Source organism: Achroia grisella, unplaced genomic scaffold, assembly GCF_030625045.1.
Source record: "Achroia grisella isolate CSIRO2021 unplaced genomic scaffold, CSIRO_AGI_Agris_v1 utg544, whole genome shotgun sequence".
In the NCBI taxonomy this organism is placed as follows: Eukaryota; Metazoa; Arthropoda; class Insecta; order Lepidoptera; family Pyralidae; genus Achroia; species Achroia grisella.
This window is the reverse complement of record NW_026712929.1, coordinates 4,185,019-4,209,040: the sequence shown is the minus strand read 5'-3', so window position 1 is coordinate 4,209,040 and position 24,022 is coordinate 4,185,019. Positions and strand designations below refer to the sequence as shown.

General features: G+C 32.1%; 1 protein-coding gene across 2 annotated transcripts in view; it reads right to left on the bottom strand.

Annotated features, from left to right (window-relative positions):
- Window positions 1-24,022, bottom strand: part of LOC131847921 (tyrosine-protein kinase Fer) — a 47,148-nt gene that overhangs the window by 8,002 nt on the left and 15,124 nt on the right. For both annotated transcript variants that reach the window (XM_059197636.1, XM_059197637.1), the window contains exons 3-6: window positions 5,071-5,167; window positions 3,921-4,122; window positions 2,919-3,056; window positions 1,791-2,048 (exon numbers count right to left, since the gene is read on the bottom strand). In XM_059197636.1, the coding sequence (XP_059053619.1) occupies window positions 1,791-2,048; window positions 2,919-3,056; window positions 3,921-4,122; window positions 5,071-5,167 (695 nt within the window). The remainder of the gene's footprint in view (window positions 1-1,790; window positions 2,049-2,918; window positions 3,057-3,920; window positions 4,123-5,070; window positions 5,168-24,022) is intronic.

Sequence of the window (24,022 nt, the reverse complement as noted above, 5' to 3'; positions counted from 1 at the left end):
TGAAAAGGTAACAATCAGGCAGATATACTTGCAGATTTAAAATATTAGTAAGAATGACCTCATCTGTGGGTACTGAGATTATTATAATATGGGAGGTACTTAATTAGAATGTGATGAGAAATAAAGCAGTCATAGCTCAGCACATTTGTTTGATTGACATCTCCTGTAACGAACGAACGAACATACATAACATCATCTATGAAGCGGAAAAGTTTGCTTGTTAAACCAGTGAAAGTAGAAAAAAGCATTGTTCCGTTTGAGGCTAATTCTTGAGGATGATTATTATAATTAAGATCAAAATGGAAAAGTCTGCAAAAACACTTAGCGAAACGAAGTAATGACGTAGGCGAGTGATGTAAGATGCAGTGCGTCAGGAGTTGAGGATAGCCGTTACATATTAAATTAAAAAACAAGTAAAACTGTCGAAGTAGGGTGATACTGTATCACCCTAATTGAGTAAATTACTACATTATATAATAATATTTTTAATTACGTATATTTAAAGTATTTATCAGAAAGAAAACATACGGTCTCGACCACAGGCTACAACCGGAGAGGATGTAAGAAGTATAAATTGATATAAAAACTGTTTTTGCTATGTCGACCATAATTGAATTCGTCGTAAGTTCAATTCTACCCACGCGTTGTTTGCTGACTCTCAGGTGAACCCAACAACAATATCAAACCAAAAATTAAACCGTCGGTGACTTTTGGGCGTCATGCACTCGTCGAGTATTTAAATTTATATAAAATCAATCAAGGAATTGGCTCAATACATAGTCTGTAGAGTAATCTTTGGAAGGAGTATGTTAGATGTTACGAAACAAGCTGTTACGAAAGAGTCGACTAAGTGTAAAATTATACGTCAATTTGTTTACAATATAAACGACGCGTGTTAATCCTATTATTTTTTTATATGACGAATAGACGAGGAAAATTGTAAAATGACGAGCTGCTCATTTATGCCCCATTTAAAGTTATCGTTTACAAAAATGTTTTTTACTTTATGAATATGCTTAAGGTAAAATTCTCGTCACCGACTACCGAGTAATAAATTATATATGTCAAAAGTTACGACCTCATTCTCTTTATACTTCTATGAATTTTTGTAACCTGGCTTAACTTAAATATTAATCCACTTCTAGTATTAAAATGGAATAGTTCAATAAAATAGTACAATTTGTATAAGCCATTTTAAATATTTAACACTGGGGTCGCGATTAGACAAGGCGCACTCAATCCGGTTACTTCTGAAATCTATCATAACCACGAACTTCGCTAAAGAGATGTTACTTCATGTAAATACTATCCTCCTATCTCCTCTACTGTTGTTTCCCAGCGTAAACTCTATACACATTGCACCCGAAATATTCCACTACTTTATTATTACATGTACATCACATTTAAACCTACACCCGACTATAGCAGATAGCTATATCTTAATTTAAAGTGTAAGAACTATAACAAAATTACTGGGCAAGTAAATATGACTCAAAATTTTCCCATTAAAAGCCACAGCAACACGCCAATAATGATGCTTTTGGTGATGCAAACGTTGATTTTACAGGATTGTTTGTATATATTGGTTTCTATTTACATTGCTAAGGTCATTTCTGTTCTAGAAAAGGGAAAATCGATACAAATTCCAATACCAAGCCAATCCACGTTAGGTGACCAGAATGATTCATAAAAACTTATGGTACATGCCTAAATCCTTCTCTTATAAAGAGCCCTTTTATTGGACTAATAGGTTATATATTTGCGTATTACGTAAGATACATAAAATTCACCTGTCAATTCCATTGACACCATTAGTAAGTCCGGTATTATTATTCTTGCAGACACCATTGCCTATAATCTCTGGCCCCTGCAATGCGGTCTGCTTTTCCCTATTGTCCTGCAGTATCCCCTCCAGTTCTGTTAATTTCTCTTTGAGCCATTCCACCGTGAGATTGTCTACCGTCAGCTGGTTCGGTTGAAGTTTACCGCTTGTATCTTCGACTAGACTTTCGTCAAATGTAAATACTATTGGTGTTGACGGTGGTGACCTAGAAACAGAAAATATTTTCAAATTAGTTCTACCTCGACCTCAACTGTGTATTTCAAAATAGTTTGTTTTAGACCAAACAGTTTGTTTTCTAAGTTATGTGTCAATTCAAGATAATGCAGTGAAATTGCAGTGCAATGCATGAAGGCGAGTAATATAATGAGATGAAATTATTATGCTATTCATGTATATAGGCGAACTTTGGCACATACCAACACGTGGGCTCATCTTGCTACATGAATCATCAAAATCAGATCTCAATTTGCAAAAATAGTGGATAATGTAACGACTTCAAAAATACAGTACATTTAAGAGTATCGTACATTAGAAATCGTTAGACAAAAAAGTCGATTTTTCAGCTATGACAAGAAAATATGATCGTTGCCGTGCTATCAACTTGCAACTGCAAAGCGTACTGATTCAGCACATTTCTACACGTAAATCATTTATAAATACCGTAGTATATAGTGCCCGATATTTTCTAAATTTATAATAAATCGTGACTATGTATTCTGGTGGCCCAGATGTTCGTTCACACAATATCCCAGTTTCAATACCAAGGTTATCATCTGATTATAACGCATTAGCTACTCACGACTATTCTAAGCTTACTAGTAATCAATGAAAAGATAATATTGTGTGATTTGTAGTTAGATGTTAGATAGTTATCACCCACTCATATTTTCTAATTCTAACCTGAAGCAGAAAGGAATGCTTAACTATATTATCGTAAATTCATTTCAAATTATAATTGTTAATGAAAATATTAAACCTATAAAAAATATTCAAAACTTACAAAAGAAACTTTTTACTTCATTTTCTTACATTACATAATATATTATTGATCAATAATGTAAATTTACAAACTTACTTATATTTCTCTATAAATTCTTTATATTCATCCTGAGGTCTCAGGTTTTGTATAGTTGATTCTATTTTGCTTTGTATTTCCCTGAACTTATCTGTACTAAAGTCTGACCGCTGCACCACTTCCAAGAGAATGCTTTTCCTGTGAACAATATGTTTGGTTGTAGTTTAAATACAGTATCTATATATATAAAATACAGTGAGTATTTTTATGAAATATATTAATAATATATATAAATATATATATATTAGGTATTATTATAGTATTTTTTATATGATCAAAATCCTAATACAGAGACTTGGTTTTTAGAAATTTTCCAGGAAAGACATACCGTGATATTCTCCTTACTCACAAAAATAAAAACTATCGACAAATCGATGAAATTACTATTTTGAAAGAATTTGTAGTATGAGATATACTGTAGAATTAAAAAGCCGTCTGCGTGTATACGTCACCCTCTTCTCTCAGCTTGCTTTTTGAGCTATTTCGATTGCAAAAGGCAGATTAGACAGAGAAATTACAGTATAAGATGCATGACATCTTTGTCCTCTGCAATGGTAACGCATGAGTGATATCACGGGTGTCACATGATAACGGGATGTCCGTATTTGCTGTTCATCTATATAGATGACGGTTACCACTTACCATCATCAGTTGGGCAGTCACCTTGTTTGCAATTCGAATTACATCAACAATACAATACAATAGTTAAAAATATACGATAAACCATTTTATGAATAAGAAAGAAACATTACAATACTCCAGTGTGCGTAGGTAGGAAATGGATTCGAATATCCACAAAATAAGTTCAACGCAACGATAAGAATTGATACAATGCCGAGATACTATAGAATTAGACCGGGATAGAGTATATTATTTTTATAACTAAAGAGAACCAATGACGTCAAGAAACTGTATTATCTTTCTTTTGGCTACAGTTTAAAATAACTAATCAGACAGTATGGAAATATACTGAAAGCTTGCTTGATCTGAAAAATCACATACCAAGAAGACGCCGTAGCTTCACCCTGCCTTCGTTGTTGATCTAATAGTGACGGCAATGCGGCCGTTCTTAATGCTCGCTCGCATTCTGTAGCCTCTGCCAGCAACAGGACGTATTCGTTGTGTGCTCTATGCAGTCTTCTACATGCTTTACCATATTTATCCCGAGTCTCGTCTAACTTACGACCTCCACGACCTGTAGGACCTGGAATAAAATTAATTTGGATATTAGAATTTTAAACAAAATTATATTAATGTCTTCTTCTTTAGAAGTAGGTACGCCAATAAGTACTTGTATCTTTATGACTCCTGTGAGCGAGGATGCACAGCGCTTCTAAACTGCTCAGACCACAGTGACTGCAGCATTCCATATGACACAATGAGCAATAAACCCATACAATCATGGCAAAATGACTAGGAGGTCTTATATATAATATAACTCTCCAAACACTTTGTTTACAGTCGTCTACATAAGTTATATCTTGTCCCAATTGTTTCTGTCACCAAGTAGATCTTATGTGACTGGTCGTGATCGAACAATTCGTAAAACATTTACGTAACGTTCTGTTAAATGTTATAACATTACTAATTACAGTAACGGATTAATTTATTAAAATAATTAAATTAAGAGTAGCAAATACTACGGGACCCGCACTTCAAACTGTCTGAACATAATGCAACAAAGAAATGATAACACATATTTTTTTATATAAATTGGTTCTATTGTACATAATCTAACTCTTGTAAAACATATGTCATTTGTAATTGTTGTTTGTTTTTACAAATTCATAGTTAATAACCAAATCCAAACAGCCCATGGTTTGGATATCGGTATATCTCTTGGAAGAATTTGATGCAGGCCCCGTGATGGCTAAATCCGATTTGCATGTTCACTTCAAAATATCATGAAATATTGGAAGTTTATACCAAAATAGTTCCAGTAAATGGAACGTGAACATGGAGAAGTTTACCATTTTCAATCAGGTTATTTGCCATTGCATGTTATATAAATAATTGATAGAAAGAAAGAAAGAAAAAAACAATATAAACAACAAACGGAAAAAAATGAGCAAATAAAATGTACATATAATTAAACTTAATTTACCATAATTAAATAAAATAATTGATACATTACATTGAATTGATAGCTTACATTTTAAGTAGTTCTCCTCAAACTTCGTCCTCATTTGTTTGTAGGATTCTAAACACTTCTGGTATTCGCTCTGTTTCCTCTGAACCTCCTCGGAGAGCTGTGGACAAAAATAAAAATGTATTAATCAGCAAGCGCCATTTCTTACAATGTCATAGCTTTTTAGTAATTATAATATTGACAGTGTTACGGGGCCATTTGAGCATGTACATTTATTAATAGAGCACAAATGTGTGGAGAACTGATGCCTGTACTAGGTATCTGAAGAACTGTGTCACAGGTAACATTCTTAAATAATAAATCATACTCTTAATTCGAAAGAGTATCAGTCTGTTAGCAAAGATGGCCCATCGTCATGAATCGAATTTATCTTCACGTCTTTCGATAACATCCGTTCAGTTATTATGTCGTGGAAAATTGCTATTCCGAAGGCTCTAAGAACTCGATTACAAAGTATAGTACAGTCTCCCTCTGTATTTCGTTATAAAAATTATAACAAATTCATTAGAAGTGCCACGTATACTAAATCGTATCCTTAACTAGGCTGCTTGACGTCATCCGCGTAGAAGTTAAGAAATGCTTTTCATTTGTGACTATGACATCAACTGAACCGCGCGTAAACCTAGAATTTTAAAAGTTTAAAAAATAAATAATTCTCAAGATATTTAACCACTTAGCAATATAACTTACACATCGTAAAGTAATGTAGCCGAAGCATCTAAATGGGCACTAAAGCAATCACTATTATACATATGTAGGTACCCATAACTACATGCGTCGACAGAGCGCTCGAGTGCCACCGGAAATATTTGAAATTATTCGTAATGGTTAGCAGTTAATATAAGGTCATAAGGTGTCAAATATATGTGTACTCATTTAACATAATAATCAATCTTCGACGTATAAGAATGACTTCTATAGACATTAATAAAAACGACTTGTCCTACTGACCGTCTATGTATTCCAAAGCCGAGTGACTTTGAAAATTATTTTTCATTTTGAATATTATTTAAATATTTGAATGGGCAAATCCGAAGCTGAAGTCAGATGCTCTAACATTGTAAGTTATATACATATATATCATATAGTGATATATCGAATATCCTGATATCAGAGATTTCCTATGAGAAAAATAAAATCCTCGCACTCTTTCTGTCTGTTTACCTATAATTAATATTGAAATAAATGTTTTTTTATAAGCCATGCGTACTCTGGAATTATTTAAAAACTAAACTAAAATAACCATCTACCTACTTATACGTATACATATACAATGCAATCATCATTACGTGAATCATCATTCTTAATGTCATTACAGATTGTTATTAGCTACTGACCCCTAATATTAAGTCCGTGAGTTCCCACCAAATAAAAAAACAATTTGCCTATTTTATTGTTCGGTGACGAGTTAGGAAAGTGAACAAAACTGTAATTGTTTTCCAAGGAACAAAGATAAAAATATTATGTTTAACTTATAACGTTACTATACTACAATACCTTTTTCTGAGTCATTGTGACTCTATTTAAGGAATACTGAATGCAATCCCCGTTAGCGCAACAACCCTCTGTGTAAGAAACGTTGTTTGTAGGTGTAGGATGGATTTTATCTAATAGATCTAATAGAATCTAACTACATTTACTTAAAATAACGGCATATGTGTATCTACGTAAAATCAACATACTCGTACCGTTTCAATATTTATTTATTTAAAAAAGTGAAATCGGGTCTTTTATTTTAAACTAAAGTTTTTATTAATAATTGCTTCTCATTGCGAAGAAGAGAAAGTTTCGATGCAATGAATTTGCAATAGTATTGTGTAGGTTGTCTAAAAACCTGTCAGGTAAGTCGGAGGCTGCGGTTAACTCTGGCAATTACCTACACGTTGAACAAACTGCAATCAGTGTTACCAGAAAATCGTCTTGCTTTCCCTTCAAGTTTTACGTGAAATTCTCCTTGAAATTCTGGTTAATTTTATTACCCCGTTAATTATCCCAAATCTCCACTTCTCCCGAATTAGTTCCCCTGAACATTTATTACCCGAAATTTTCGCTCTCGACAAAAAACCCCAAAAATGGGGAAAACCCTTCATCTGGCATTACCGCCTGCAATATGCGTCCGTGTCGGGAACAAAAGCGGAAAGTAACATTGTCTGTAACATAAGTAGGAACGAAAGTTGACAAAGCATTACGAATAGTAACGGTAATTCTGAGAACTGGCGTTAAATGTAAAAAATAAAACTCATTTGTTTTTGTGTTGTTTGCCCTGTGTTCAAATAGGTACCGTTTTGTTGGGCATAGTTTATATTACAAGAGAGACAGTCGCGACATGAGGTATCTCTTTAAAATTATACTTATCACCACGATATGATCGTATTAGTCGACATCCATTATCATAATAAGACCAAATCACGAATCATAAAAAGACAGTTATAGAAATGACAAAATACTAAAAGTACATAAAATATAAGTAGCATATTATTTTAGGTTTTATTTGTAAAGACATTATAATGCAGATGATATACTAAAACTCAAATAATATTTAGGTAGGTAATAAATTACAGTTGTCACACTGCCTATAGAACTTTGATAATATTAAAAACAAAATCTGAAGCTATCTATTATTTGTAAAGACATTAATAGATAGAATAGATAGACGTAGTGTATACAGTATTAAGGTAAAGAAATAAAATAATAATTACCTATAAAACTAGTTATTGTTCGTAGGTTCTTTTCGTGACCGATAGAGCCATACACACAAACATCGACGTCATGCTTCATATACAGAATTGGCAATCACCAAATGAAAATATATTAACCACAATAAAATCGTTTTAGCTAATCGAAGGTGATCGAATATTCTAATCACAAATTACACGCTAGAGTAATAATATCACGATGTCGATATTATATCATACATACTCGTTATTGTATCTCTATTTACTTTTTTAACTACAAAATGCAACTGGAACGACAAACAAGATAATGGTACACCTGATGATAAGCGGTCAGCAGGCTATGGTTATCCTATTGGAGACTACAGCACTAAGAGTACAAAAATTTTATCATGTAATACCCGTGACACAATTCATGCATTACTATTCTAAGATATAGTTAAGATAGTGGATCTAATCACCGACTCTAACATAAATAGTTTTACATTAACAATATGGCTTACTATGGAGAAGGGGATTGTTGGGAATCCCATCGCTAGCAATGTACATCGCCAGGTTGACCTCCATGTCATTCCCTTTCGAAACCATCGTGATTTGCTACAAATTTCCCAAGATAGGCTAACTAACCTTACTAACATCCATAAAAAAATGGATTACTTTTGACAACAAATGTTTATTTGCCTCAGATTATTAGCATGAGGTATTTGTTACAAATACACGTTCTAAAATAGATGCTGATCTTCCTTGACTAGTAAGCAAGCATTTAATTGGCACATAAAGCATTGGATGACTTCACGCTTCATAACAAAAACATATAATATCAACTGAAGACACTGTATAAATTGACGAGGTCTTCAAAAACAAATATGGACTTAAACATATATCCATAATTACAATTGGGTTACTAGTATTGTGATCTGCAAAAGGTCCACTGCTTAACTGTTATTCGTCGCCGTTACCACTTTTGAGCAATTCAAGTTATATAAGCAGCTTAATTAATATTAATAATACGATAACTTATCTATAGGAGTTGACTCCTTTTGTTAGCTTAGGAATATTTGAGATTTTCCTCAAGATTGAACAGATGGTTGATTATTCTGATATTTTCGATAATATTCTGTTAATATTGCAGTACAATAATTTTCGATATTTTTAACTTTTTAATAGTAATAAATCAATGTAAAAGTATTTACAGAATTAGGCCTTAGTGCTCCCAGGTGACATTCCACAACATTCAGTGTGATCGTTCAGACCAATTACTAAATTCGACAGCGATTTCGTCCACTTTCAATAATGTTATGTCACTTAAATCAAACAATATATAGAAAAATATAAAATTAAAAAATTGTTATTAATTCTATTAAAACATTTTAATATCTAGTTGTGTCTTAACATTGAAATCTTGAAATACTTATGTCAACAACCTCGACGTAGGACTTTGACACTTTGAACATAGAATTAATTACTTGTTATCTGGATAAAACGACTTAGATGAAATCGATATTACTATTAATAGTCTATTACTTCAAATATTTACATAATAAATTGGCAAAAAATATATATTTTTAAGGACATGGGGTAGAAATTCTATAAACAATGAATATGAAATTTAGGAAGACATAGATTTTATGATACCACATTTCAATTTTAGTATTAAAACACGAAATTTAAACTATTAAAATTTACTGACATTGTGTGACATATAATTTATGAAAAGCCCTTAAGTGGAATAATTACCATGTGTAACAACTTGTCATCTGTGTTATCATTATTACATATATTACATTATCTATCTGTCCACATTGCAATTGAAGCAAATTAAATATAATCAGTGTGCAACTGGGTTCTAATTTGTTTCAACAAAATATATTGAGAAACTTATATTTGACATGGTTTTATGTAAAGAGAATTCGTCACCTTCTGATAAATAACTGTCAGCTATAAGTAGTCAGCAAAACCCATTGATCCATACACTGTGAGAACAAGGAACTATTGAAATTTACTTCATGGTAGCAGTTGTAATAAAATATAACAAACATCCTCATGTCTGTAATATCATTATGTAAATAGAAGCTATATTATTTATTATGTTTATTATTAAGTTTTGGAAATTCCGAAGCACATCATTTACCCATATTCATTTGCAATTAAATGCATAGCAAAGCTATGGTAAAACATAATATCGTCATTATGCATCGCTAGACATTGTTTATTGTCTCTGAAGTTAAATTAAATACCGTGTGAATCGTATAATGGTAAAGAGATTAACGACTGCATTTCTCTTAGATATTCTTGATGAAAAGTGACTGCAATAGAATTAGAAGCATTGGGATTCGTTTTGTCTACTTGTTTGTAGGGACCTGAAGAGAAGATCCTCTTAGTAGAATATAGGGGATACCGGCTTATAAACTATGATTTGTGTTTAAGGCGTAATATCTAAGATAGCAACGCTTCCAGTAACTGTGATCAGGTTTACGCACTGAATATTTGTGGTCTTACACATGCTAATGGTAGCGGAATTAAACAAATAATATAAATCTATGAAGTCAGAATCGTTCATATTTATAAATTATATATATATATATTTCACAACCAATGCCACATAGAGGTCTGTATGTGTCAGGTGTGTTGATATGTGTGTTTTGTCACGTTATGTACCCGATTGTCTGTAGGAGATTGCTTTGAGCGATAAGTCCGCCTTTTGTTAACACATTTATGTAAAGTTTGTAGTTGTTTTTCTAAGCACAATAAAGTGTTAGTTAGTGATATTATTGAAGATCAGAGACTATCAACTGTGGACGTTGTAGTAATGAAAATATTTTAAATATTGGATAATGTATGGTGCAAATCATAATATTTAACATGTCCACATTATGTTGAGAATGTTAATAAATAATATTCAATATAAAATAGTAAAAGACGAGGAATTAATTTTGTTTACAATCACCATTTTAATCACCGAATAATTCACAATTAAAAAAAGGTTCTTTTACCCGCTTCATGCTTATATATAGAGTTCTAGCCATTGAGATGTGGACCTCATTGGTTTAACCTTTTTTTTAAATATCAAGGTTTTGTAAGTAAGCACAAAATATAATGAATATAATGATAATGTAATGTAAAGTTATGGTAGTAAACTATGAGGCCACAATACTCGGATATCCTTTTGTAACAAAACATACGTTTATGATAGCAAACATCACTGTGACAGACAGAAGGTTGTTAACCTGACCGACATACTAAGTCGAAATGACATTAACTAACCTAGTATGTATACATAGGTACTTTGAACACTGCCGCTACTTGGAGAAAGCTTACTTCTCGGAAAAAACAAGCATTCAATGCTCTTTACAACAAATTTTTAATGTAATGACATTTTGTCATATGTATAGGCTCTAAGTGAAGGGCGTAAGTGGTATTATATTATTGACTATCTAATGAGAAAGGACATCCGTTGGTTATGTACGTGTGATTGATGTTTATGAACGATCATAACAACATCGTGGTCCAGCTGTTTAACGCTTCATATGTTTCTATGATCCCGAGTTCGATTCCAGCACAATATAATAAAAATATCATAAATATTTAAACATTTGTGGGGGAGATAATTAACATTTTTAAGGACATTGTATAGTAAAACAATGTCCAACAATGTGAAACAATTACACAACCTCTAACATTTGACGAAACATTGCTTTCTCACTAATTTAAAAATCAACAATGCCGATTAAAGAATAAATCAAAATATTGCGAATTATTTGTTTTTCGTACATGTATTTAAGAAACTATATATAGAAGAAATAGGTTATGTGGAAATTTTACTTTCAGATGCGGTAAATAATTGATGTTATTTTAGCGATGCTATTCGTATTATACAGCATATTAATATAATTATACCGTGTTTCATAACAAATATATGTAACTGTTTAAGGAATTAAATTAAGTACAGGAAAAACATTTACACAAAAAGCAAAAGTCAGGCCATAAAAGTCTAGAGAGGACACTGTGCACAATAAAAGTGAAACCGCAAATAGAGACTCTAAACAAATAAATATAAATACTCTCTACTACACTACTACACCTACTCATTTACGTACACTTTTGCGCTTAGTAGCTTACTTAATTTAAGCAACGAAACAAAATGCACAAATCTATGCTAATATTATAAATACAAAAGTGTGTGTTCAGATTATTACGTGTTCACGACTAAATTAACGGATAATACAGATATTTGGCATGAAGATAAATTGTATCACGAGGACAAGTAGGTATATGCCAATTTTTTACCTCAAAAAAGTAGAGCAGTCGCAGGTAACAGCTAGTTATTGATATATTGTTAGAAGAGTTTATTGATTTATTAAAAATTACCCTTCCTTTTATAGCTGTATTAAAATAGATTATATTATTATTGTAATTATTATTGTATAAATAATACATTTTTAACTTGTCTCCTCATTAAATATTTGTTCGTCACAGATAGTCACGTGTTATGTGTACTCAACTTAACATAATATAAATGACTTTACTCTTTTAGTGCTCCCTCTTCACTTTTTCTTGGTCTGGAAACAAAATGACTCTATATAGTGGAATGTCGATAATACAGTTGGAAACACGTCGCACAAGTAACATTATAATTGGCCGACTATGACTCACTATGGGAGCTTTCTGTAGGGCAATTTCGAATGCAGCATAACATGTTTTCCTGCACATAGCAAATGAAGGGAACAGCCTGGAGCGGATGACGTTACACTGCCTACTTTGCATTCTACGCACGTGAAACCTCCATAGTTACTACCTGCCATACGTTACTATATTTTATATGTGTATTATAGAACACTTTATTATATCATACGTAATGTTATTCAATACATAAATGCATTGTTCAACTAGGGATGTGAGTGACTGACTTATCAATGAATATGAGTTTGAATGACCGAACCGAAGGTAAAGATTTAGAATTAAATAAATCTTACTTTCCCCCGAGTGATAAGAAAAATATTAAACCATAAATGCAAATGTGTGTTCGTCTATTTTTTACCTTTTATTAAACATTCTGGAAGAAATGAAATGATAGTGAAAACTCAGTAGCGTCGTTTAGAAGCAAGCGAAGAAGCAAGAAACAAACTGACGCAATTTGCTTTATGTATTGTTTATAGAAAAGATAGAATATATATATAAACAGTCACAGGGTAAGGTTGAATGAAAATTAATTTGTTAACAACTTTGACCGCCTCTCTGACCGATGGCCTCCTGACACAATCCACCTCAAGTCAAATTTCATTGACTTGGGTTCAGGCATTTAATTGCAAAAAGTTAATAACCAGAAAAATAGACAGACACTTTCACAATGGTAATCTTAATCTTAATAGGAATGGAAACTGTTGGCCCCAAATTACCATATCAGGTGGACCTCCCCCCGGAAACAATCATGGTAAATTCGCGGTGAATTTGTCACTATGGGCTAATTACCTGACCTGATATTCATCTTATCATCTTCAGGTATATCATGGAATCCATTAATAAAAATCCGTATGGATATGTTTCAGCTGGTACTAAAAAGCATTTCGCCCGCTAGAAATGAAGGTCATAAATCTGTAAACGAACAGAAAAGCCAGTTGCAAGGTGTGGCCATGGGCTAGCTGGGCCGGCTTTCTCTAAGGCGGTCTGCACTCCACACAATCTGCAGTGATTGCTGTCCACATTACCTCTCCAAGCCGGTACTACTTTACCGATGATATTAACCCAACCTTACTTTTAGAGAACTTAAGTACAATAGATATATTGTAGATTAATCTTAGGCCACTATTAAATATAGTTGTTTAAGTAATTTTTACTGTAGGTTTTTCTCACAGAAATAATCAAGTAACGATAAACGTTAATGTTAAGTAACGAAAGACGAATACGTTTGTACATAGATTATGATAACTTATACCGTATACGTATATAAAAATAAAAAATTACATTATTTTTTTAACTTATCATAAGTTATATACAAACTTATAATTTATCATAGTTTTTGCATGCATACTTATCGTAAGATAATTACGTAAGTTTCACTTAAGTAAAATTTACAGATGTAAAATGATGCTACGCCGTTATAATATAAAAAAGGTTGCAAAAAAACGTTTTTTGACGATTTAATTGATATTATACAATACAATTCAACAATAATAATTCTAGTTATTAAATGATATCCATAAATTAAACGTATTGACTATTTTTTTTATTTAATCCAGTAATTAGACTCGCGATATCATATAGTATGGGCAATGGACACTCTCAAAGGATAAGTTTAAAAAACAACAAAAACCATTACAAAAAAAAATTACACGTAAAATAGTTGCGTATAGTGATTCCAAAAGTAGTGCAAGTATTTGTAACCTGCCAGATGTTTGTCAGTCAATACGTTACTATTGTAATTATGTTTGCTCAGTTGTATGCATTAAATTAAGACGAGGATTGACGTAGTCGAAACCAAGAAAAAAAGCACGAATTGTTCTTATTTACTTACGTTGATAACGTACATAATCGCCAAATGAGGTGCAATAGTGTAAATCAGAATGTTGAAACAACAAATGTCTTATCTAGTCGAAAAAATAATGATTCATTCTTTGATAAATGTAAGCAAAATAGGTACATAATATGGGGATGTTTTATTTTGTCATAGAAAGTTCATACATCTTTACATGGTATAAAATGAAGCTTCCGCTGTCTGTTCGCTTAGATCTTTTAAACTACTAAACGGATTTTAATGAACAAGCAAGTTTTTGTTGCCTTAACAGAAGAACAAATTTTAACGAAATTTGGCGTAAATATAGACTCTATGATGGAAAGGTTACCTTTTAAAAATTAGCAATAGGTAGTATTATACTAGACAGACATACTTTCGTATCTGTAATATAAGTATATGGATTAAGCACCTAGTTTTTTTTAACAAATATTAAAGATTTAAGTAGGTCGGTAGGTTTTACTATTCTCTTGTAAATATACACATCTATCTATACATAGTTCATTCAACACATAGATTTTACAGAACCAACCGCATGTATAAGTAGGTACACTTCTTATGAATAAACAACTGCATTTGATTGAGTCATGTAAATACAGCGAGGTTTGTAATAAATGAATACAGTTCGGCTGAAATGACGTATACTCTAAGAAAAACAAGGCTAAAGAATCATCAATGAAGACATTAATAAATACGCGTTCATAGTAACAAGAGTTTATTTAAATGCTCCAACACCCCTGTAGCCTCAAGCAGCTTCCCACGACTTTGAACTGTTGCGCCAATTAGAGTCGGCGATGCACTATCTTTCTCTTAAGACGGTATGAAATGAATAGCCAAGTATTCTAATACCATCCGCTAAAGGAAATCTCATTTTTATTGTATTATTCCATTTCACACAACACGTCTTTCTTTTCTCGTTTTTTTTAATATATCAATAAATAGGAAATCTACCTACGCTACAGCTAACATGAGATTTTTCCTCTAAACAAACGTGGTTAAATTTATTATGAATGAATCAATCGAACATTTAGTAAAATAAACATAATAGACTTGCGTCAAACATGATGCGTGTTTACGCATTCAAGTTTCCGTTTCTACTTGAAGAAAATTTCAGAGTCACATGTATGGAATTATAGTTGTATTCCACCATTACAGCAATGAGAGATAGGCTCAAAAATTATCTATGTGGTGTTAATGTAAGGTCAGATCCGGTCAGATTGTGTAACAAATATTTAAAAAAATACATATAGCTACCCGCAACACATATTATTTGAATATTTTAATATGAAAATGAAACATCGAAAAGTTTTTGACAAATTTGTCTCCGTGGGTATTTCTGCGTCACCTAGGTATGTTTCTCGCTAAGGAGCTCGCTTTGTAATATGTTAAGCTTAGAAGGATATAAGATACTGAGTGAATGTACAGGAGGCTTTATCTTGTCCTGAGGCGGTGTCTGTACAACGCAGGCTACCATAGAGGTCACATGTCATTATGTCCGTGGTGCTGTTCAAGTATATATAACGATTGCCATTTTAGTTTAAAAAAATCTATCAACTACTTAAAGCTAGATAATCCTGATACACACGTAGAAGTGATAAGTACTTTACATCTATAGTAGATGTGTAGTACAGATAGTCTGTGTCAACAAATCGTTAGGTATAATCTAAACAATGTTATTGATTGTTTGCTTTGGTGTTTTAAAACCAAAACAAACAACTTGAGCGTGCCAACAAAGGCGGAATGTGGAGCTGCTATTTAAAAAACTATGCCAGCCTTCACAAACACAATGATTGACCCATTTCTAATTTTGCAGTTAAGAAAATACATTATGCTGTTATACAATATTAGCTAGAAGTTGGTCTAATTTATATTGAAATAATCTTTATTCAAATAAACGCAAAACAAGCACTTCAAAATAGTCATATTTTTTGTTTCTACCACTCATTCAGAACGCAGACTCAATACAAGAAGATCAAGCAAGAAACGTGCGTACTGCTCTTTTGTATACATGTTTTTGAAAGAAATAAATTTAGCATTTCATTTATGTTTTGATTACAGTTATAGAGAACAATTTACGTAGAATTTTATCTAAAAACAAATAGTTATATTTGTCAGATAAAAATAATACTAAACTGAAATTATATTTCCGCCGTGAATATGCAAACAAGATAATGCGTTTGTGGTGTCGCCACTGATATAACTTCGTAAAAATACTGCTCTGCCATATACAGCATATATAGCATACCATATGTATGTAGCGTTATGAAAATCCTAGGAGCTACCAACTAATACGTTTCCTACTTAGGGCCAGGGTATTGTTAATAATGGAACTCATTCTCCTTTACCACGTCTGCATATACATAGCATTAGTACAGGCTGGTGATCCATTCCATTATCATGACAGGCTTCGCGGTCTATCGGTTTAGCACACCGTTTTACTTCCAATGGTCGCGGGTTTGCTTCCTCGCACGGCGTAAACAGTTCATATCATAAGCATGATAGTTTGTACGGGTTTGGGTTTTTTCTATGTATATTATGTATATACCTAGATATATTATGTACTAGCACTACTAGCTGACCCGCGCAACTTCGTCCGCATTACACATTACATTTATGATTACATTTCCTCCAATTTACATAGTATTTTTTTAAATTAGCTATAATTCTACTATGATGTATAAGCTATATTATTGTAAAGTTTCGTCAAAATCTGTTCAGTAGTTTCTGCGTGAAAGAGTAACAAACTTCCATCCATACTCACAAACTTTCGTGTTTATAATATTAGTAATAGATATTTAGGTAAAAAATATAAAAGTCGTCTATCCGTTGTCTAATTGGTACTAGCACAAACTACTTAGCTTGGTATCAGATGGCTCAGTGTGAATAGTCCTGGTGTATTATTATCATGCATATTAAAAAAACCAACGTACTAACTTACTTGTTATTTGTCTACGATATGAATGTATAACTACACATTATGTTAAAAATTATAAACAAAATTACAAGGACGATGACATGATGCGTGCCGGCACGTCTAATATTTACTTATACATACATTCAATATAAACACATACCTTACACACTATGTAAAGCAGAGTAAGGTTTACACATTTGCTGTAATCCAATTTGCAAATGAAAACAACATTAATAACTTCTATGTATTTATAACAATAATAATTTTTAGTGTAAGAATATATAGCAAAAAAGACGAGACAAGATTTTTTTTAATAATATTAATTTTTTTTTTATTAACGAATTATTTAAATTACTGTGTAATATTTTTTCATTATATACTAAAATTCCTATATATTTAATTGTTAAACCACAGCCAAAACATAGACAATAAATTAAATGAGTGTACAACTCGATCTAAGATAGGTACAACAACAATGAATAAATAGAATTGAAAAGGAAAACTGTTATTACTAAATAAACAGGATATAAATGTTTAATATGTGGACAATAGTGATTACATGCATATAAAATATTGTAATATTTTACTTTTGTGTTCCAATGTACCTAATCATACAATAGGTATGTCATTTTCAGATAGGTATATCATTCGCTTCACTATAAACACTACAAAAATAATTCAAGTAAAACTACCTAATGTTAGTAACATTAGGTAGTTTTACTTGAATATAGAATATAGTATAAGTAAATATTAGACGTGCCGGCACGCATCATGTCATCGTCCTTGTAATTTTGTTTATAATTTTTAACATAATGTGTAGTTATACATTCATATCGTAGACAAATAACAAGTAAGTTAGTACGTTGGTTTTTTTAATATGCATGATAATAATACACCAGGACTATTCACACTGAGCCATCTGATACCAAGCTAAGTAGTTTGTGCTAGTACCAATTAGACAACGGATAGACGACTTTTATATTTTTTACCTAAATATCTATTACTAATATTATAAACACGAATGTTTGTGAGTATGGATGGAAGTTTGTTACTCTTTCACGCAGAAACTACTGAACAGATTTTGACGAAACTTTACAATAATATAGCTTATACATCATAGTAGAATAATATCTAATTTAAAAAAATACTATGTAAATTGGAGGAAATGTAATCATAAATGTAATGTGTAATGAGATTGAAGAAATATTTTCATACCACATTCTATGAATATTTTTTCAAAATAACATTATCATTCGCAATTTACACAGATTTTAAATGAAGTATCCCGCGCACAATGTACCATTTTTTTTATTAATTATGTTATATTGTAACATACTGCCTAACCTACAGTTTTCGACCTCGTCAAACTCTAGAACCTAACAAGGAATACTAAACTGTGAAATATAAAAACGCAACTATATGGTAAATAATGTTGTAATGATCGTTACGAGTAAAAAGGATTAATAAATATTTTCCTGTTATTATTTAGTTACTTGGCTCGCTCTGAAGAAAAAAAACATATACCTATAATAACTGACAATCGTAAACCAATGTTTAGGATTCAAGACCTACGAGATATTTATAAAACTTGTTCATTATATTTTAAATAAACAATATTATCAAACTTCATATCGCCAAAACAAACATTATTTTGTAGACGTACTATTAACGAGAAAGTTCTTCGAAACCCTTGTGTCGCTACCAAACGGGCTATTTGTACAGCTAAGCAAACTATCGTACACGTATGTTATCTACTACCAACTTGAGTAGAACCATTGAAAATGACGTTCATAATCGTATGACTAAAGATATTTGGATCTACCGACAGGTCTTTGGTGACTGGTTAATAATATCAAAACGTTTTGATGAAGATTGGAAGGAGGAATATATCAACTTGTTGCACTTATAATTTTTATGGGTGGATATGCAGTACACTTTATGTGTGTATGTATTTTACAGACATCACATAACCAAAAAACTTATTTGGTAATAAGAATTATGTTTAGGTTACGTTATCAAAAAAAAAAAAAAGGTATGTTGTTGATGTACCAACGGTGCATTTAATAAAAATCGTATTTATTAACATGCATCCAGGCAATAATAAAAATATATTTGCATTCGTAATACTTTAGTATAGTTTCGTAAAGACAACCTTAACGAAATATTGTTCTGAAAGTTGGCTATCCCTTAAGATTATTGAAGGTATATTGAATTTTAAATAAGTAGCAAATTTTATCGAATATTCTTCACAACAATAATTATAGTATACATACATACAACATAAATATTAGAAACAATATTCGTCAGTTTACTACGTTATTCACTTACACATATCAATAACGAGAAATAACTAAAAACCTATACAAAATAAAGAAACACCATAACCAATACAAAATATACTATAAACAGATATTGTTTTAAAATTACTCGAAATTAGAAACAAGTACTGACTATGAAATTCAAACATAAAAGAGGTTTCCATTGTTCTACTAATTTACGCTGGGTATTAATAAGCTAATAAGGCCATCTATATTTACTACAAGTGTGCTACAAGAAATGAATCTACATAAACTGAATGCATAAAACAAAAAAGGAAGCGAGCACCTTTATTAAATATACTCACAATTTAGGAAACTTCCATAGGATAATTCATCCCAGAAGAGACAAAAATTCATACATATTGATCGGTACCAACAATATTGTTATACAATAAAAAGCTGCTAAAGACGACGTTCGAGGACAGACGCAGGCGGTGTCGCGGCGTCGAAGATAACACGACAAGCTTCTAAACTTACACAACAAACAAGTGGACTACACACACAAAGAAATATCGTATTCACCCATACACTGCCCGAGGTCCTAAGCAAAGGGAACAGCGCTCGCGCAAACTTGGCTGCGCTTCACAAGTTTACTCAATGAGCCGCGCACACAATAATCACAGTCAAGAATGAACTTACTGAATCAAGATTTCACATTTAACTTAATTAACATAACTCTGTCAAAAACGGTTATTAACCAAATATCGTGCATTTTGGGAAAAGTCTACTATAAGCGTAGGTTCCTAATTAATCATGACATAACATTATGTCAATAAAATTTAAAGACGTTGATATTTATATTTACATAGACAGCATTCGATGTAACGTTCTCTGCCAATATATTTTGGTAGGTGCGTCATCTTTTTATAATGTGGTTGCGACAAGGCTACAGACAAGTTCGTTTATGATCAGCCTAATGACACTCACTTGTTTTAATTTATCGGTCTACCGCGTCATAGACTAAAATACTCGAACAATAATTTATCAATCTCATGCGCACTGCGCACATAACTCAGTTTTATTCTAAGAGACGACAATAGTAAATGGTAGCTATAGATAAATCAAGTAAACAAAGTATACAAATTCCTAAGCTAATGGTTCAATTAAGACATAAATAGACACAATTAATTTCAGTATATGCTCCTCCTTATCCAATAGAAAATTACGTACCTAATGTTACTGTATTCTTTAAACATATAGGATTCAGTAAACATTTCTTTAAATGTAGGCATCTACTAAATGCAACATTATACCTCTATATTAGAAAATATAAAATATTCAATAAAGGAAGCAATTGCAAGCGAGTGGTATATTGCGACTCCTCGCCTAAGGAGTGTAATAGCGTTTTTAGTCATAAATACAGGCGCGATAAGTATCGGCCGGGATGGTGCGGGGCGATGGGTGGTCGGCGCGAAATTCGGCAGAGCGCTGCCCTCTGGACCGGTTCTGAGAAGGCTCGGCGCGTCGACGGCGGCGGCGGCGGCTATTGTGTCTGCCCTCCGCCACACGCGCCGCTCCATTACCGTCTCTCCAGACCTCCCAACCTCCCCTCCGCGCTCAGCATCGCCAGTTCGCCACCTCACGCGTGCTATGCGGCTAATGATACAGTTATATCTCGGGCAATAACTGCATTACTCTCAATTTGAACAGGCATGTTAATGCATTAAAACGGTTTCGTCCATTTTACAAAGCCACTTTCTACATTTTGCCCTAAAAAGTAGATCGGTAATACAGCAAAAAATATAGTAATTATTACGTCAACTGATTTGACTGCGAATTAACGAGTCGACCGGTATTTATATTCGATGAGAAACGTTGAACCAAGCACGACTATAAAGTAAATATGCTTACGTAAATAATTTATTTTTAGAGATTAGAAACTATTATTTAATATAACAACATAAGGTTATTCCGAGAAAACGATCAACCGTCGTCATAGCAGGTGATCAAAAACCAACACGTTTTGAACGGCAAACAGACACAAACAGTGCCGCACCGCCGAAACGAGATGCTCTACAATAGACGTGAAGTATATCGACCGCCTAATCTCTCTTTCGTTAACGGCGCGCCATATTTCATTCTGGCAGGCATTGTCAATAAGAACCGAGGTCAGAGGCAAATAGGAGAAAAGAACGCCTCAACTTTTGTTTTCTTTTCCGAGCACTCAAACAAAATAAACTCCAGTAACAGTTGCTTGAACGCGCCGCCATTTAAAATTTAAATCCCCAAGTTTTTTGTATCCCATCTTTTCATTAATATATTACGTTGGACTCTAGCTGTCAGTTCTATTTTTTTTATTGAGTTTTGTACCTGAACGAAGTGTTGGTCGTTACACGGTGCAAGATTGTCTACCATCTTTATCTACCTATGAATACCTAATTAGATTTCGTAAAAAATATCATAACATTTTTAAAGCGATATCACTACTTATAACCAGCTCTAAAACGCGGAACTATTATTGTGAATTAAGATATTCTTTATATTCCTCTAGAATATCATTGGAAGCAGTCTAGTAGTTTTTTTGTAAAAGAGTAACAAATACCCATCTATCTGTTCTCACAAATTAGGTTAAAGCAATTTAAGTTTTATAGGAAAATCTTTAAATATCAGACCCTAAACAATTAACCTCTCTGCTATGCTGACAATGCTATTTTGTGCTTAAAAACAACGGTAAGTTTAGCATTTATATATTTTTACGATACATTGTATCCTTAAGGTAATAAAGACATTAACAAAAAGATAATTTTACGGGAAATCACGTAAAACACGTGAACAACACGTAAAAGAGCTAAAGAAAAATAACGAACATACTATTGATGAATTATTAGTATCACTGCGAACTGGAAACCTGTTTTTACATCCAGTTTATCTTATACCTGTGATTATACTGTCGGCGTAAACAATAAACGAATCGTTGCCGAATTGGATGGAGTGTTAAACGTGACGCCCTGCCCCGATTAATCATGTTTAAATGGTTCTCTCAACTAAGCAATTAGACAATGGCAATCTTAGAGGAAATTGACAATTGACCTCTTACTTGACATTTAAATTGAGTCTCTTCTGGCATGCAGTAAGCTTGCATGATCACTAATAAAATAAGCAACCTATAAGAATATTTGTATAGAACAATCGGTAAAATAAATATAATATAACTGGTTGACTCGATGTTCATATATTTATGAAAAGAAATTTATGACAATAAATTCACTTCTATTAAGAAAACATGCACTAATAGACCAAAATGAGGAAGTTCTCAGTTGAATTACAACTGTTTTTTTATACAATACTTTCTTTTTATTAATTTTACAATAAAAGCGATTTTGTCAGCACTAAACTTATTACGATGATATTACACAAAAGTAAACATTGTTAACATGAATTCAAACAATCAAATTACAAATTTCTATTTTTTGGAGTCGGTTGCAATGCACAAAACTAAAATCTATCCAGGAAATGTAATAAAAGCCTTTGAAACGCACCTTTTTATATCTCTGCCACGAGTGTCTACTTATTACAAATTCCCACGGCATCATTGACCCACTTTACAATTACATTATATTATTTAAGAATCCTCGTTAAAATTCACAACTTTGTTATTATTTTATTATATCACTCGTAAAGTGTATTACAACAATTCATTATATCATAAAGTAATCTGCGATTTCAAATAGCGTCATTTCATAAATTATTAAACTGAATTTGAACAAACCATGCTTTGATCACATCAACGAATACAAATTAATATTAGAATGACATAATAAAACTTATCCACTACTGCTGTATATTTCTAAATTGTTAGGCCCCTTTTATTATATAATTTATATAATTAAAGGATAAACTTATTTCCTAATTTTTTTATGTATTAAATAAGGTAACTTGAATACTTTATATTTAACTGAATATTATATCTTGCGAAAACCTGCTAATCAAATGTAATATAGTTTTTTTTATTAGTAGCAAAGGGACAACCAGCATAATTATCAAGATGTGAAGTGGAATATTATTTAGGTCTTTTGGTTAAGTTTCTTAATTTATCCTGGAATAAACAAGAGGTAGGTTAGGTCAAAGTCTTTCTTAAATTCTGTCTGGTTTATTTTAATAGATGGTGAAACCCTAGCCTAGAATAACAATAGCCTCGCGACTAGAATATGATCCGACCAATGCCATAGCAAACACAAGCGTCTAATTACACAATTTGTCTACTAATATAATTAACTACAACTTGTAATGTCAGATCAAATATGCTGATACAGCATTCAACAGATCCATCAATCTTTAGACAAATTTTCGATAAAATCTCATTGCATAAGTTATAACAAACGATGCAATACTAACAGTATTGTACTGGTCATATTATAGATATGAATTATATTTCTATGTCACAACAAAACCAGTCACAAGTGATAGAATGTATTTCTTCATGAATGTCTTTTAGGATCATTTTATTTGCAGTGTATTTTACCGAGCCTTTTTTTCACAACTAATGAAATATATACTATATAAAAAATAGCTTAGTACATACGTACATACCTATACATAAGAT